The 18,291-nt window shown below is 37.5% G+C and overlaps 3 protein-coding genes across 4 annotated transcripts; all 3 read right to left on the bottom strand.

The window, feature by feature from the left end:
• Positions 1-3,303: 3,303 nt before the first annotated feature.
• On the bottom strand, positions 3,304-4,148 carry LOC117495367 (gamma-crystallin M3-like). Its single transcript, XM_034146575.1, has 3 exons — positions 4,107-4,148; positions 3,689-3,931; positions 3,304-3,582 (listed from the first exon to the last, which is right to left on the bottom strand). The coding sequence occupies exons 1-3, from the start codon at positions 4,137-4,139 to the stop codon at positions 3,304-3,306; spliced, it is 555 nt and encodes a 184-aa protein (XP_034002466.1). The 5' UTR covers positions 4,140-4,148.
• Positions 4,149-11,945: 7,797 nt separating this feature from the next.
• LOC117495366 (gamma-crystallin M3-like) lies at positions 11,946-12,788 on the bottom strand. The gene is made up of 3 exons (XM_034146574.1): positions 12,747-12,788; positions 12,330-12,572; positions 11,946-12,224 (listed from the first exon to the last, which is right to left on the bottom strand). Exons 1-3 carry the CDS (start codon positions 12,777-12,779, stop codon positions 11,946-11,948), a joined length of 555 nt encoding a protein of 184 aa, XP_034002465.1. The 5' UTR covers positions 12,780-12,788.
• A 3,163-nt stretch (positions 12,789-15,951) lies between these two features.
• On the bottom strand, positions 15,952-17,187 carry LOC117495353 (gamma-crystallin M3-like). Of its 2 annotated transcripts, none has more exons than XM_034146556.1 (3): positions 17,179-17,187; positions 16,335-16,577; positions 15,952-16,230 (listed from the first exon to the last, which is right to left on the bottom strand). In XM_034146556.1, exons 1-3 carry the CDS (start codon positions 17,185-17,187, stop codon positions 15,952-15,954), a joined length of 531 nt encoding a protein of 176 aa, XP_034002447.1. The 2 variants fall into 2 exon arrangements, with proteins under 2 accessions (XP_034002447.1, XP_034002448.1); XM_034146557.1 differs by lacking the exon at positions 17,179-17,187 and adding an exon at positions 16,688-16,729.
• Between the last annotated feature and the right edge of the window lie 1,104 nt (positions 17,188-18,291).

Raw genomic sequence — 18,291 nt, 5'->3', positions numbered from 1 at the left:
AGCGGCAGCGGACCCACAGAAAGTTGCTATCAGAAACAATGCCTGACGTGTTTTGGACGTCTTTGTTTACATTAGCAAGCCTCGCTAACACTCAGAGCTAACCTGTCCTAGAGAGCACATGCGTTTAAAAAGCAGGAAATAAAAAAAGAACTCACCTTGTGATAAACCTGCAAGAGAAAAAGTATTTGAGCTCCATACTATTTCAGAAATAATCCTTGACGTGGTTTAAACAGGATGGCGTTTTATCACAACCAAATTTAACTTTATCTCCGGTAGAATTCTGATTAGGCATTAGCTACGCCTCCTCTTATTTATTTTTTTCAAGCTAAGGACCCAAAATCTGCGTTTATCTAACAGGGCTTCAAAAGAGGGGTTTGAGCAATATGAGGCATGGCTACAATGGGTGATCTGTTTGGTATTTTGAAAAAAAACTTCACAGACATGTTTTGTATAGGTATGGCCCTACAATATATATTTCAAATATAGCATGATAGGTCCACTTTAAGGTTTGCAACTTCTAAGCATTTCCACTTTTACAAAGTAATAAAGGAGACACTTTCTGACACTATTAAAAGTAATAAAGAAGACACAACCGCAACAACAGTGAGCAGGTTATTCAGCTTATTAACTATTAAGTATTTGTGTAAGTTTGTTTTAAACATCAGCAATGTATAAATAGTGTATTTATTTTAGAATACTAAACCTAATTTGTACCAAGCTTAAAACATGTAATACCCTCTATTTTATTTACTGTTTTTTTATTTAATTTTGTCTATCCTGTAATATTACAAATTGTAAAAATGCCCAGGGATCCTTTCATGATCAATTGATTATTTTCATGTTCACGATCTATACATTTTAAGATCAACCATTGGTCCGTTGGGTTAAGCAGTAACATTTTCAAGATTCAAGATACTATACAATAGCTTACTGCAGCAGTTCAGCAATGAGCTTGCAAAAGCTATAGTTTTGTAGTAAAGATTTAGTGGATACATTAAGTGAACATGTAGTTGCATGAGTCTATGTTAGGCCTCATGCTCATAAAGCTCATACCCATATCCCTGCAGCTCCTGTACTTTCCTGGCCTCAGGTTAACCATCTTGTCTCTTGTTATATGGCTTTTTGTACATCAGCCATCAGGCTTTTTGCGAAACAATGATACAGTAGCTTACATTCTAACTCACTGCAAGAAAATTATTTGTATTCTTACTCTCGCAAAGCATATCATTTCTGATGACACGCGTCATGTACAAGAAACTATGATGCAAACATCATATTCAAGTAATTGTAAAATACAGTAGGTAATGCATAGAATGACTTAAGTGTTTTACTTACAGTTAAGTGGTATCAATATGCTTAGAGGCATGATCTGGCTTTGAAAATTAGCTATGTTGTGTGCTTTGTTTGCAAATTCCCTTAGAAATATATGATTTCAATTTGTATATCTACATACATTATATGTTTATTATGGCATGGCTTTAAAAAAATGATTTAAAATATGTTAATATTACCAGGGATGCAAACTTGTCACCTTTCTGCGAAATTCGCCGTTTTTAATCCAAAATAGGTCGTTTGTGTGATTCGTGTAGATCTGCAATAAAAATATTGTTGGGATATTGGGGGGGAAGTCATCTGCGGCCGTGAGCTGTTATGTGCCCTCATGACGCGCATAGTGTTATGTTTTCATATTAGAATGAAGCGTGAGCTGTTTTTCTGTCGCAATATTATTTAAGGAATTGTTGAGCTAGCTAACTAGCATACATTTTCATTATCTGCTAACGTTAGCTTTAGTCTTCGTTTTCTAATAATTTTTTTCATAGGCTATAAACAGAGGTGGTATAAGTATAGACCTTGTACTTGATTAAAAGTAGAAGTACTCAGATCTTGTTCTTGATTAAAAGTAGAAGTACTCAGATCTTGTTCTTGAGTAAAAGTAGAATTACTCAGATCTTGTACTTAGGTAGCAGTACCTGAGTGTAAGAATACTCTGCTACAGTAAAAGTACTGCATTACTCAAGTAAAAGTACAAAAGTATTAGCATCAAAATATAGTTAAAGTAGCGACAGTAAAAGTAGTCATTGTGCAGATTGGTCCATTTCAGAATAATATATATGATGTGTTTTATAATGATTGATCATGAAAGTGTTCTCAAAGCTGGTAAAGGTGCAGCTAGTTTGAATAACTTTGTATACTGCAGGGTAGCTTGTGAATTTACTCCAGGTGGAACTAAAGTCTGATTTAACACTTGATTATATTTCACATCATTCATCCACATCTGTAAAGTAACTAAAGGTATTAAATACATGTAGTGACCTCTGATTTGTAGTGGAGTAGAAGTACAAAGTAGCAAAACATTGAAATACTTAAGTAAAGTACAAGTATCTCAACATTTTACCTAAGTATAGTACTTGAGTTTATGAACTTAGTTACTTTACACCACTGGCTATAAAGATAGAAAGACTAAGCCTTGAACAGAGGCATGACAATACATTTTCAAAATGCTCAACAGTCCTGCCAAAATTATAAACTGACTGCTCCACAATTAAAATAAATGCTTTTATATATTTCTATTAGATGTGACTCTTTAGCATTTCTGTTATTATAACCACTGCTGCTTTAGTTGTTCTGACTGCTAAAATCATCTGTTATTCCTAATTTTAAAGCCGATATTCCGTGGGGTGGGGGGGTCAGGGGGCTCGGATCCTTGTCACCTTTTTCATACCTGATGAGTTTGCATCCCTGTATTACATGATATAGTACGGAGCCCTGGAGGGTTCATAGAGAGAAAAATAAATAAAACGAGGCCACGTTTTATTAATTTGTGCGCACGATATACTTTCTCGTTCGCACGAGAAAGTTACCGGTGCGCCAAGTAGGAAGTGGAGCGCACAGGAGACAACCGTTTCATTGCAGACTGTTATGTTTATGTGGGGAAATGACAGTGCATACATTATTTGAGATATATTTCAAACTCGGACTTCATTTTAGGGACATTTCGGCCAGAGGTGCAGAGCTATTTGTTTAAGCACCGGATTCGCAAAACAGGAAAGTCTGTGAACCAGTCTGCCTTGATCTATGAATTAATGTCGGCGTCTCACTGTGTTTACCTTCATGGAAACCTGAAATGCTACATGATGTGTGTACTAAAACTAATAAATATAACTTTACAAAACCATATGTATTTTTGGTATAGCATAATATGTCTTTTTGAAAGTTTGACAATGAGCTTGACAAATGTTAAGGTATTGCAGAAATTATTTATTTAGTGGAATTTGATACATTCAGTGAACATTGAGTGAACATTTAGTAGTAGGAATCCATGATACGCCTCATGCTCATGAACTTCTGGTTGCTCATGCCCATGTCCCTGAAGCTCTTGTACTCTCCGGGCCTCATGTACATCATCTTGCCTCTGAAGTTGGGCTGCTCGTACATCAGCCAGTGACCGTCCATCACGTTGCAGGACTGGCAGTCGGACATGCGGTAACGCTCCTGGATGTTCTCACAGTCGTCCATCATCTCATGACTCTGACCACCGAAGTTCTCCCTCTCATAAATCTTCATCCTGAACTGTCCTCTGTGCTGTTTTTGGAGAGAATAAAAATGAAGGCATGTCTTAATATCAATATATGTGAAGGTTTTCATATAAATAAGGGTAAAAGTATGACATATGCTGCTAAATACCCACCATGGGGATCATACGGCAAGACTTGATGTTCTCCCTCATTCCCATCATGCTCATGTAGTCGGAGTACTCGCCCCTCTTCATGAAGTACTGGTTTCCCATGTAGTTTTGACGGTCATACACCATGAAGCAGCCACTCTCCACCCTGCAGGACTGGCACCTGCTCAGGTTGGAGGTCATGTCAGAGCAGTCATTCATGCACTCATAAGAACGACCCTGGAAGTTCTTCTCCTCGTAGAAGGTGATCTGAAAGAAAATTAAAAGTCAAAATTACATATATAAGGCAAATTGAAATGTATTTATCCTCGTAGAAGATGATCTGAAAGAAGCTAATTGTTATAAATTAAATCACAATTAAATTGGGTAATCCCATATTGTCAAATTAAATGTTGTGCCTATTACAAACATATTTTAAAAGTACCTTTCCCCTCATGTTCATGTCGGTGTTGCTCATGTTGGCTGTAGATGTGCTGTTGCTGAACGTACTGACTCCCTGGAAACATTTAGCTTTTATACCTGTTCAACGAAAATAATCAGTGACCCCTCCCCCTCAGAGAACCCCCCTACTCAGCAACTAAGTATTGAAGCCAACAGAATACAGAGGTCATGTCCATTTTTCAGTGACTGCATACCTTGTAAAGGATGACCAGAATACAGAGGTCATGTCCATTTTTCAGTGACTGCATACCTTGTAAAGGATGACAACTGACTACAACTGTGACACCTCACACTGACAACAATTCTAGATCTTTCTTAATTCTTCACGCTGAGTATGATACATTCTATAATTTGTGGTGTTGACAAAGAGATGCCCAGAAATGTTAAAATAGTCAAGAAGAAATGTTTTGCTGGTGTTGCATTACAGTATGTCATTTTCAACTAGAGAAATAGGTGACTGTCATTTCCCCCCCTTTTTTTCTTACTTTTTGAGCTTTTTGGAAAACAAAATAGCCAGTATTTGTACACATTACCTTGGATCAAGTTGTCCACATTAATTTTCCTGGAAGAAGGTCCCTGACACCTGAGTCTTGAATACATAATGTAGGTTTAGTAAGATGGCAAGCTATGACTGGTAAAGGGTAAATGAGTAGTATGTCATGTCTCTTTACCGAGTCAAAAGTAATCATTTAGGAATACAATCACCTTATTTGACAAAATTACCATCTTTATAGAGTGGTGCAGTGATGAAGATTTTTCGTTGGCTGACCTGGAAGTGGGCATCGCAAGGGGTCCCTTGACAAAAAGCAATTGGGTTTTTTGAATATTGCAGAAAATTATCTCTGTGGCAAACACACCATTATGATAGTTAACATGTTTTATTCACAAGTTCCTCGCATCGTAGAAGATAAACTGTAAAAACCGAATTTGTTATGGTCTAGATCAGTGGTTCCCAAACGGTGTGCCGCGGCACACTGGTGTGCCGTGAGGCAAGTCCGGGTGATTGCCGTGGGATTTTGTGACAACCATACGTTATTATTGCAATATACAACTACACAAAAATAATTATTTTTTAATTTACTATATCAGTACTTTGTATGCACTCATTTCATAATACAGAGGCAAACTCTATACCTAAAAACAATTCTTTAAAAAAAAATCCTCACAGAACCCCATATTTCGCTGTTAACGCAGTTGCAGGTGGGAATTATAAGACCGTGACACATCGAAGGCTGAAGGACAACATTAAAACAGAGAAACACGCAAGAGGGAAAATGGAGCGCTTTCTTGTGCGGAGCAAACCACCAACCACCAGTGCAGAGACTGCCGACAACCCATCACCGAAAGAAAAGAGGAAAAAAACTGTCAGCAGACAGTATCATGAAAGTTACCTGTCTTATGGCTTCAGTGGCGAGCGGCAGATTTTCCCTACAAATAGACGAACCTACTGACATAAGTGGGGCTGCCCAACTTCTGGCAAACGTCAGATATGTTGATGCTGACTAGGGATGCCAGAAACTGAAATTCAAATTTTCAAATTCGAAAATCGGACAGCCCTGGCGAATATTACTCGATTATTCGCCGCGGGAGAGAAAAAAAGTCTTTTCGCAGAGGTTGCATTTTACTTCATTTGCACTAGTCACTTCGCTTCTTTGAACGTGCCGCTTTGTTCATCTTTAGTTGTGTTGTTCTCACTGTTCTGTATATCGCCAATTGCACGTGTGACGGAGAGAGGGGGGGGGGGGGGGGTCGGTGTGTAGCAGGCTGCAGCAGGCAGCAGCAGTCTGCACTCTTCCTCCAAGTTTACAGTAAAACAAACTGGTGGTGTGACCAATGGCCATTTACAATTATTAATACTATTACTATTAGCATTAGTCTATATTTTGGTTGAAACTAAGCCAGAAAAAAGAAAAGAAAAACATAAATAATAATAAAAATATATATAAATAAAATCGAATTTTAAAAATAATTTTCGATTATGGAGACTGTAACGAATATTCGAAAAATCGAATAATCGCTGGCATCCCTAATGCTGACTCTATCAAAGAGACGTTTTTCTTTTGCAAAGAAATGGAAAGCCATACTACGGGAGAAGAAATATTCAGGGTAACTAATAACTATTTAAAAGAGAACAGTCTGACCTGGAATATGTGCGTCAGTCTTTGCACAGATGGTGCGGCAAGCATGACGGGGAGAGTGAAAGGATGTATTGCTAAGGTGAGAGCACAAAACCCACATATCGTGACAAACCACTGCATTTTGCATAGAGAGGCATTAGTTGCCAAAACCATGCCCCCGGAGTTGACTGAGGTGCTGAATCAGGCTGTGCAGATGGTGAATTACATCAAATCAAGGCCCCTGAAATCTCGCCTCTTCTCCCAGCTGTGCGCCGAGATGGGAGCCGACCACCAAAGCCTGATCCTCCACAATTTTTTATTTTGTGACCTGACTGGTTTAAATGAGTGTGTTGCTGCTTTGATGAAGCCTAATTTGATAAAGTTTCAAATTAATTTCTGAAATATTTCGTTAATAAATATTTCATGAGTAATATAGTTGTCTTTGTCACATTTTATTTGGCATTAGTAAATAATTATGCACATTTACAGATATTTTACATGATATGAGTGATAACACGTGTTTTAGGGCTATTTTGCACAATAGGTGTGCCTTGAGATTTTTACTTGTCCTTTGGTGTGCCTTGGGCACAAAAAGTTTGGGAACCACTGGTCTAGATAAAGCGGCATTGGGAATATGGTGATCTAGTTTTTTTTAAATATTATTTTCTGCTTATGCAAAAAGAGCTTCAAGAGAACATGTATTATCATGTTCATGTCGTTCTAGCTCTAGATGTCAAGGCTACATACCTTGTAGTGGATGTGGAGAACATCTCTGACACCTCATGACCTCCTGAAAAATAGACTATCGTCTTAATGCCTTTTCTCACGAGTACGACAGATTCCAATAATTGCAATTTAAGTTTATTTTTCAAGGCTTTTTGCGAAACAATGATACAGCTTACATTCTAACTCACTGCAAGAACATTATTTGTATTCTTGCTCTCGGAAATCAATCGTTTCTGATGACACGCGTCATGCACATGCACTATGATGCAAAGGCATGATCTGACTTTGAAAATCAGCTATGTTGTGTGCTTTGTTTGCGAATTCCCTTAGAAATATATGATTTCAATTTGTATACATATATGTTTATTATGGCATGGATTTAAAATATGTTAATATTAAAGGGAACCTATCATGCAAAATGCACTTTTGTACGTCTTTTATACATGAATATGTGTCCCCGGTGTTCCAGGGAACTCACCAAGTGTCAGAAAACACAACCCTCTCTATTTTCCTCCATACCCAAATCTCTAAAAAAGGGGCTGCAACGGATCTGATAAAAACTGATCCAGATTTGAACACTTTCCTGACGTCAGGACAGTGGCGCTACGGCTATTGGGCCAACTCCACCAATCAGGAGGAGACAACCACGGCATTGCCGTTCGAAAGCGCTGGAGACGTTGTAGTACATATGCCAGGCCTCTAGATGGTGGTGTTGCTCACAGAATCAACCTTTGCTAAAACAGATCTAAAAAATGTCAAATTGAGCAAAATGAGGCATGGCTAAAATGCATGATCTGTTTGGTATTTTGAAAAAAAAAAAGTATAAATATGCCATATATAGGTATGGTCCTACACTATATTATTCAAATATAGCATGATAGGTCCACTTTAAATGATATAGTATGAGTAGTGAATGAAGATTTTAACTTCATCCATTATATTTAAAATTGTATTCAATATTCTAAAGTTTCATTGAATATATTACATTTTTAAATTGTATTGTTAATTGGAAGGTAGTCTTCATGTCTAAAACTTTGCGCTCAACTAACTTGCATTTGATAAGTGATTATCTGTAGAGCAGGGGTCTCCAACCTTTCTTCATCTGAGAGCTACTTTGAAAAAATGAAAGTGGCCAAGAGCTACTTGCATCTCATCGCTTACATTTATTCACTTTTGTACACGTGTGAAATTGCAATACCTAAAGCTTATCAAAAATCTTAACTTCACATCAAGGTCCAAGAGAAAAAGAGACAATTTGTTCACTTCTTATTATGGGCCACATAGTAAATACATCACCTTTAATCACCGCCTTACAAGCATCTTATGGCATATGTGTAAAATAAGTGGCATTCACTCTTTTTCACAGTTAGTGAGATGACTGGCACTGCATGGAGTCCACCATAGAGTTGTATGCTGGAGTGTACCCACTCTAATAGTCATTTAAATGTTCATCAGTCAGTCTTGTTCTGTATTTAGATTTCATGACATTCATGTCAGAAAAAGCTTCTTCACAAAGGTATGTAGAGCCAAATAAAGCAGACATTTTCAGTGCTGCTTGGTGATGTTCTTATAGTTTTCTGGGTCTACAAGGCTCCACAAATGTTGTGAGTTTTGCTGAGACTTAAGCTGAACATGATCTTGGAGATTTATAACCTCCATCTCCACAGGATTGACACTGAACAGTTCAGCCATCTTCTTCTTCTTCGTCTTGACATTAAATTATAAACCATAATAAATCAATTGTATAGTTCTAGCCTCCCTATATCTGTGTGTGAAATTGTTCCATCCTCAAAAACAAAAAACTAATACTTCTGCAGTCTAGCTGCAGCTTCTAGCAACGGTCTTCTGTTAAAAAAAAGGACACTGAATGTCCTGAATGTGGCATCACTAACATGACTTGAGTCTGAACACAGCAGACAACAGGAGTATTTACAACAGCATATAAAAACAAAAATACTGCATGTGGGTGCACACTTATTCTCTGTCTTACTGTTACATAAATCCCATGAATGTATGAGATTAAGTTAGCTTCATCATCTCAATCAGTGATTTAAATGAATAATAACGTTTCTATCAGGTTACTATCAGCCTGTCACTCATTTTTTTCAGGGAGGGGGCGGGGTTTGGAGAGGAGACGGTAATCGCGGAAGCTTTCCTCCTGCCTTCACACGTTTTACACACGTATTTATCCAACCCAGTCTCACGGCATTTCGTGTTATAGTCACAACATTTAATCTATTGATTCGTATTCACCAACAAGATTTTCCCCTTTTTTTCGTGTCACACAGAACGATTTTAAAAGCAATGTATTTCTATTGATAGTATGTTTCGTGCCTGCAACACGTCTTTTTGTCCGGTCGGGTCTTGGAAGACCGGAAGCTGTGTGGTTCATAAAAACATGTTCTTACTCAATATCAAGCCACGATTATTGTTTTTATTTTAAATCGTATAATGTCGGACTTTTTTTGCCGTCTGTGAGGAAAAGAAATGGGGCTCAGAGCCTCAAAATACTGAAATCTGTATTTTTTTAAATCTTTTTTTCCTTCTAATTTGTTATTCTTTTCTAAATAACACACTGTTATTTACTTAACAATAACAGACAATTATCCTTGTTTTTATTTATTCGTCTAATTCTATCATCAGGCTTTTTAGCCGTTCCTCAGGAACTGAATTTCAAAATAAAGTCACCGGAAACAGACGTAGGCCTATAAGGGACATTTCGAGCATCACAATACACACCACACACCCACTGAAATGATTACCCATGATCCTCAGCTAGAAGCTCGGTGATTGGACTGTTTAGCCGCAATGCACGTTGGGATATGGTGTTTATGCGATATGAAATCCGAAAAACCTTTAAAAAAAAAAAAAAAAAAAAAACTTTATTCCGAGTGTGCTTGCTTTTCTCTTTGGAAGTCATCACATAACGGCATTGTAATACACAGTTCGGCTGCATTAAATATTACACATCTGCCGTAGTTCTCTATTTATAGAGCCCTGATTAGAAGACTTCTAGACAAACTGGAAGAACTGCCACGGAAACTGAATATGTGACGTGGATCATAAATATATCAGCAATTAAACAACATCTTCAATTTTTCTTCACACAATACGTCTCCTTGCAGTATCAATACTAATTCGGCTGACTTTTATATTTGATCCAATTGGTAGATAGGTTATATTATTTACACCATAACGGTGCACAGCTGATATAAGAGGACTTGTAGTTTTTAAAGATATTACTGATTTTCTTTGAATATAAGAATGTAAATACTGAGTTGAAAGAATAGTCAGGGGTGTTGGGTGATGGGAGACACATCTATGGATTCAGAATTTCAATAGCTTACCATTAAATGACGGATATACCTTTCTGTCTGTCATTTTTTACAAATCAGATATTAGAAGTAAAACATGTGAAATAATATAGCAATATCCTGTAAAATGATGTGAAAACATGAATACAACTACAGATCTTCAGATGTTATACATACACAAGTGTCCTACACTAATAATACAAAGTTATTATGGCTGTGTGTATCTTGTGTGCACCGCCTAGTAGTTAAAGCACGTTATTGAATTAGTTGTGATATGTCAATAAACCTTAGAAAATCTTGAAATCTTGAAAGGGATGTGCAAAATAGCCATTATATACAGTCTTTAATGAACTATTAGTAGAGAATAACGAGTAATGAATATACTTTATAGGGATCTGCAGATAAATGTTTAGTCTTCTCAAGCACCAACTATCAAATATCTCGCCTGATTGTTGGCATTTGACAATCACCTTCCCTGAATTTTACTCAGGTGTAACTAAAGCCTGATTTAAGGGTTGTTTATATTTCACATCATTAATCAGAATCTGCAAAGTAACTAAAAGAAATGTAGTGGAAAATACCAGGTTAACCTCTGAATTGTAGTGGAGTAGAATAACAAAGTAACAATGAGCTGTCATGTGGGTATATATTAATGCTGCGCATTATGTACACAAGCGATTTTCACCCATTCACCCACGGCACGGTTATTTTTATTATGAAATTCAGTTCCTGACGGACGCCAAAAAAGCCAGAGATTATGGATTAAAACAAATAAATAAAAACAAGGATAATTGTGAGTTATTGTTGAGTAAATAACAGTGTGCTATTTATAAAAGAATAACAAATTAGAAGGAAAAAAAGATTTAAAAAATACAGATTTCAGTATCCTGAGGCTCAGAGCCTCAGGATACTGAAATCTGTTTTTTTTTTAAATAAATGGGGCTCAGAGCCCCATTTATTTTCCTCACAGACGACAAAAAAAGTCAGACATTATTCGATTTAAAATAAAAACAATAATCGTGGCTTGATATTGAGTAAGAAGATGTTTTAATGAACCCCACAGCTTCCGGTCTTCCAAGACCCGACCGGACAAAAAGACGTGGTGCAGGGACGAAACATACTACCAATAGAAATACATTGCTTTTAAAATCGTTCTGTGTGACATGAAAAAAAGGGGAAAATCGTGTTGGTGAACCCGAATCAATAGATTAAATGTCGTGACTATTACACGAAATGCCGTGAGACTGGATTGATTTATCAACTGAAAATAGCAAGAGGACATTCATACTCTGCAATCCAAGACTTGATTAAATCCACCAAAAACCTGACATGGTGCTAACGCGAGTATTTTTTAAAACATAAATCCATGTGTGTCTGAGCCGCAGCGACACGGACTGAGTCAAGTGCATTTATTGTCGTCGGATTTTTTCTACACAGTCTGTGAACCGCGAGCGGTGAGCTACTGAAAAGCTGCCCTCGAGCTACCAGTAGCTCACGATCAAGGTGTTGGAGACCCCTGCTGTAGAGCATTGACACATTGTTCAATACTTATATTTTTAAATAGCAGATGTGTCCTTGTGGCAGTATAGGGCAATAAGATTGACAGAATGTTAAAATAGTGCAGACATTATTTATTGAATGGCAATTGTTAGATTCAGTGAACATTTAGTAGCAGGAATCCATGATGCGCTTCATGCTCATGAACTTCATGCCGCTCATGCCCATCTCTCTGAAGCTTCTGTATTCTCCGGGCCTCATGTACATCATCTTGCCTCTGAAGTTGGGCTGCTCGTACATCAGCCAGTGACCGTCCATCACGTTGCAGGACTGGCAGTCGGACATGCGGTAACGCTCCTGGATGTTCTCACAGTCCTCCATCATCTCGTGACTCTGACCACCGAAGTTCTCCCTCTCGTAAATCTTCATCCTGAACTGTCCTCTGTGCTGTTTTTGGAGAGAATAAAACAAAGGCATGTCTTAATATCAATATATGTCAAGGTTTTCATATAAATACGTGTCAAAGTACGACATATGCTGCTTAATACCCACCATGGGGATCATACGGCAAGACTTGATGTTCTCCCTCATTCCCATCATGCTCATGTAGTCGGAGTACTCGCCCCTCTTCATGAAGTACTGGTTTCCCATGTAGTTTTGACGGTCATACACCATGAAGCAGCCACTCTCCACCCTGCAGGACTGGCCCCTGCTCAGGTAGGAGGTCATGTCAGAGCAGTCATTCATGCACTCATAAGAACGACCCTGGAAGTTCTTCTCCTCGTAGAAGATGATCTGAAAGAAAATTTAAGGTCAAAATTACATATATAAGGCAAATTAAAATGTATTTATCCTTGTAGAAGATGATCTGAAAGAAGTTAATTGTTATAAATTAAATCACAATTAAATTGGGTAATCCCATATTGTCAAATTAAATGTTGTGCCTATTACAAAATGTTTTAAAAGTACCTTTCCCCTCATGTTCATGTCGGTGTTGCTCATGTTGGCTGTAGATGTGCTGTTGCTGAACGTACTGACTCCCTGGAAACATTTAGCTTTTATACCTATTCAACGAAAATAATCAGTGACCCCTCCCCCTCAGAGAACCCCCCCTACTCAGCAACTTAGTATTGAAGCCAACAGAATACAGAGGTCATGTCCATTTTTCACGGACTGCATACCTTGTAAAGGATGACAACTGACTACAACTGTGACACCTCACACTGACAAAAAGTCTAGTTCTTTCTTAATTTTACTCGCTGAGTATGATAAATTCTATGATTTGTGGTGTTGACGAATAGATGCCCAGACATTTAAAAATGGTCAAGAAGAAATGTTTTGCTGGTGTTGCATTATGTCATTTTCAATAGGTGACTGTAATTGTTTTCCCCTTTCTTCTTACTTTTAGAGCTTTTTGGAAAACAAAATGGCCAGCATTTGTACACATTACCTTGGACCAAATTGTCCACATTAATTTTCCTTGAAGAAGGTCCCTGACACATCAGTCTTGAAGACATAATGTAGGTTTAGTAAGATGGCAAGCTATGACTGGTAAAGGGCAAATGATTAGTATTTCATGTCTCTTTGCCGAGTCAAAGTAATCATTTAAGAATAAAATCACCTTATTTGACAAGTGACCATCTTTATAGAGTGGTGCAGTGATGAAGATTTTTCGTTGGCCGACCTGGAAGTGGGCATCGCAAGGGGTCCCTTGACAAAAAGCAATACCCCATTGGGTTTTTTGAATATTGCAGGAAATTATCTCTGTGACAAACACACCATTATGATAGTTAACATGTTTTATTCAGTAGGATAATATCCACACATTAACACCACTTCATGATTTTTAAAGCGGCAGAAGTAAAAAACGATTGTTGTGCTATAAACAAACTACATTATGATTTAATGGCTGTGCATTACCACTGCTTAACAATAGGCCAACTGTTGTTGGGATTATGACGTTTAGTGTTTTATTAAATCACATGCTAGCAATTGCCGTTTTATGACACTAAGAAGCTTTGGACATTCACCAGTGGGGTAATATCTGCCGTATTTTTCACCTTATTTGACAAAGTGACCATCTTTATAGAGTGGTGCAGTGATGAAGATTTTTCGTTGGCCGACCTGGAAGTGAGCCTCACAAGGGGTACCTTGATAAAAACAACGACATTTCCACATTGGATTTTTGGATAATGCAGAAAATAATCTCTGTGGCAAACACACAATTATGATACTTATGAAGCTTTGGACATTCACCAGTGGGGTAATTACTGCCGTATTTTATTTTGTAGAACAAAACCTTTAATCTCTTTGGCTTGTGTTAATCACAGAGACCTTATTTCAGGCGTGTAACAGAAAACCTGTTAAAGGAAACACTGACTTTGAGACAAGGGTCTTTGTGAAAGTTGTAAAATGCTAACTCATTTTTGAGTTTTAGGACTTGTTCTTGCACCACTCCCTAGACCCAAATTCTGTTTAATCTGCACCTGACTCTAGAGTGTAAGTCAACTGTGACTGCAGACAGCAGTACATGTTGAACTGCATTGATGGACAATAAGTAAGTAAATCATATTAAATACATTGCTTAATACAATATGAGGTACTTGAACTTGAGTATTTCTATTTCATACTATTTTCTACTTCTACTTCACTACAATTCAGAGGTAAATATTTACTTTGAACTGGTCTTCATTGATAACTGTAGTAACTTTGAAGATACAGATTAATAATTTAAAATAAATCAACAGATCATTAACTACAGTATATAATAATATAGGTATAGGTAGACACACTTTATTGTATGAAAATGTTTTACTAAATACTTTGACCAACATGAGCCTCTCAGACAACATTTGTACAAAGTAGCCATGCAAACTAGATATTGTTGGAGCAAATGAACAATGCTTCAGTGTAGAAGAAAACACTGCACCATAATTGATGAACTCATCTTAAATTTAACAAGAATTTAAGTGAACTGACCTAAATAGTTTCAGGTCACTGCATTGTAATCTTTCACTTGTGCTTTATGCAAAAGGAGAACATTTTCTCTGTCATTCAATGTGTTTTACAAAAAGAGTCTTGCTAGTGATAGCTGTATAAACTGGCAAATAGAAGTAAAAGAAGGCACATTTAGAGTAATAGTTGATGTTTAAAGTTTTGCTTCGTTGCACAAACATGAGCAAACATGACCTAAGTGGCTGCCATTTATATGTTTACTTTCCGTATCCTAATTAAGATGTTTCCTGTGTTGAAGGTGAAATAAGTTACACGCCAAAACAAATTCACCTTGCTTTAAAAGTAGAAAGTGTGGGGGAAACTTCTGAAGCAATTGGAAACAGGATTCAGAGAGGCACAAGGAGAGCTGAAGCTTTGATGGCAAACACTGACGGTTTATTTGGAGTTACGGCCGGAGAATTGACAAGACAGGTGGTGTGTCACGAGTTGACATAGCGGTTGCCAAACCAATTCTGAAGAACTCTTCTGCAGCTCGATGTTTTAACTAGTTCGGAGTGTAATAATCAACATTCTTTATCAGTGAGACTAAACAATTATGGACCCTGAATCGAACTAGAGCTCTCGTCCATAGAAAAGAATGTGCGCCAGGGAACCTACGTCCCTGAACAGTAAACTACCTCATGGCGGCTTGTGCTCTGTCATAGACTGGTAACAACAATGCGCCCAAGCTGCTACTCCTTAAGAGAGATAGCAGCAATACCCAAGGCCGTAGAACTATGCCATAGGAAAAGAAACAGTAAAGAGAGAAAATGATGAACTGGGTCGAAGGTTGAATACCCAAGCAAATTATTCCCTAACAGAAAGTATAGTTTCAATTTCATTGCTAAACATATGATTATCCATTGTGGGTTAACAAATATTTCAATACCCAGGAAATTAATTCCTGTTTCAAGAATAATGAGACTTTGGCTGTGGAAAAAATGTAGAGCCAATTTCTCATCAGATTTAAAACATTGAAGGATGAACATATGACTGAGGAAATCTGCTTGCTTTGTGAAAAAAAAACTAATAAATATAACTTTACAAAACCATATGTATTTTTGGTATAGCATAATATGTCTTTTTGAAAGTTTGACAATGAGCTTGACAAAAGTTAAGGTATTGCAGAAATTATTTATTTAGTGGAATTTGATACATTCAGTGAACATTGAGTGAACATTTAGTAGTAGGAATCCATGATACGCCTCATGCTCATGCACTTCTGGTTGCTCATGCCCATGTCCCTGAAGCTCTTGTACTCTCCGGGCCTCATGTACATCATCTTTCCTCTGTACTGGGCCTGCTCGTACATCAGCCAGTGACCGTCCATCACGTTGCAGGACATGCAGTCATTCATGCGGAAGCGATCCATGATGTTGTCACAGTCGTCCATCATCTCGTGACTCTGACCACCAAAGTTCTCCTTCTCGTAGATCTTCATCCTGTACTGGCCTCTGTGCTGCTTTGGGGAGAATAATTATAAATTAATGATTTAATGTAAAGAGTTGTGGGGTGGTCACCCATATTAGAATCGTAACATTTAACTTGCTACTTTATACCCACCATGGGGATCATACGGCAAGACTTGATGCAGTCCCTCATTCCCATCATGCTCATGTAGTCGGAGTACTCGCCCCTCCTCATGAAGTGCTGGTTTCCCATGTAGTTGGAACGATCGTACACCATGAAGCAGCCGCTCTCCACCCTGCAGGACTGGCACCTGCTCAGGTTGGAGGTCATGTCAGAGCAGTCATTCATGCACTCATAAGAACGACCCTGGAAGTTCTTCTCCTCGTAGAAGATGATCTGAAAGACGTTAATTTCAATAGTTAGAAATGAAGCAACACAGTGAATACGGTAATCTTATGTTGTAAAATTAAATTTCTGCTAATAATACAAATATTTCCTGGAAGTACCTTGCCCCTCATGTTCATGCCGGTGTTGCTCATGTTGGCTGTAGATGCGTTGCTGCTCCTGAACTGATTTCTACCTGGTTTAACCCTTTCCTTTTATACCTGACTAATGTAAAGAATGGGTAGCCCCTCCCCCTCAGGGAACCATCTAACTCAGCAGTTTACCATTGAAGCCAACAGAATGCAGAGGTTTGGTACATTCTTACAGGGATTGGGTACCTTGTAGAGGAGGACAACTGACTCTATGTCTCTCAACATTCTCATAAAAAGACAATAGTTTTTTTTTCTGTTTCTGCCAATTTTGACAAATTTGACTTGTTTCATGAAATTGGACAATAGGAACACAGAACTTTAAACAAAGAGAAGAGGAATTATGAGGGTGCTGCTAGGTGGGACTGCGAAACAAAGGAAAGGTCAGTCATATATATATTTTTAAATCAAGATAGTCCATATCAAGCATCTGAGAAAATTGTTTACATTCTTCTTCTCCTAACTTTTCCCATCACCTCATTCACAATAACATCATGGAGGTTTTAACTTAAAAGACGGCAAGCTATGATTAGTCGAGGGTCTCTTGGCGGAGACACGGAAATCATTTATTACTATATCATTGCCTTTTTTGAAACGGCGACCATTTGAACAAAAACAGATATTGTGTACTCGGAATATAAAAGTAGAAGTAGATGATGAAACTTGGAAAAAAATACACAAATATTCAACTCATCAAACATATTCTGTTTGTATCAGAGTGAGTTTCTTCAAGAAAAATGGGCCGTTGCAACAATGGCTATTTGTTTTAGCGATAACTTGGAATAGAACTTTTTGGTTTAATGTGAGCTTTTCTGGGGTTTATTGGGGTTTCATAATAATGGACAGTTGAAACAATGGCATGGCACCTAACTGTGAAACAAAAGTATAGTTAATGTTGAACTGTAGCTTTTTGTGTTACATCTGCTCTAAATTAAATGTTCAACTTAAGTAGGGAAGATCCTGTTGTTCGAGTCTCCTCGATATTAAAAACATCAGAGGTTGATGTAATGGCCATACATTTAATTTATTCCCAACAAGAAATCTGTTCTTTCAATTCATATTAATGCTATTATTGTATTAATATAGCAATGTTACAAAGTGCTATACGAAAGAAAATAAGATAGTATGGCAAATGGATATAAATAACTGTAATACCCATATGAGCCAGAGGCAACATTGTGTTGAGGGCGAGTTGAAGGAATCAGGGCTAATGTAATGTTACATTAAAAATGCTTCATTATTTAAGTTGGGAACAAAAACACTGAACTATAATAGCTGCATTCCCCTGACATTTAACCAGAAGTCAAGAGTAATAATGAATGTCTAAAATCTTACAAATTGGCTTGAACAACCAACATAAGATAATAACACTTTCTACCTCGATTGGCTTTGTCAGCTTCATAATGGGCTGACCACAAATGCATCTCTAATCAGAGTTTCTTTCAATATGATGTACAGGTGTTCACTCAAGATTTGAAACCCTTAAATACTGAAGCCACACCTTGAGAAATAAAGAAGTGAATTGCATTTATTACACCTGAAATTAGTGTTTTTTGCACTAATATGTTTTTGTGCTG

The sequence above is a fragment of the Trematomus bernacchii genome, unplaced genomic scaffold, assembly GCF_902827165.1.
Source record: "Trematomus bernacchii unplaced genomic scaffold, fTreBer1.1, whole genome shotgun sequence".
Lineage (NCBI taxonomy): Eukaryota > Metazoa > Chordata > Actinopteri > Perciformes > Nototheniidae > Trematomus > Trematomus bernacchii.
The sequence above is the reverse complement of the archived record's forward strand: the minus strand, read 5'-3'. Positions and strand labels throughout refer to the sequence as shown.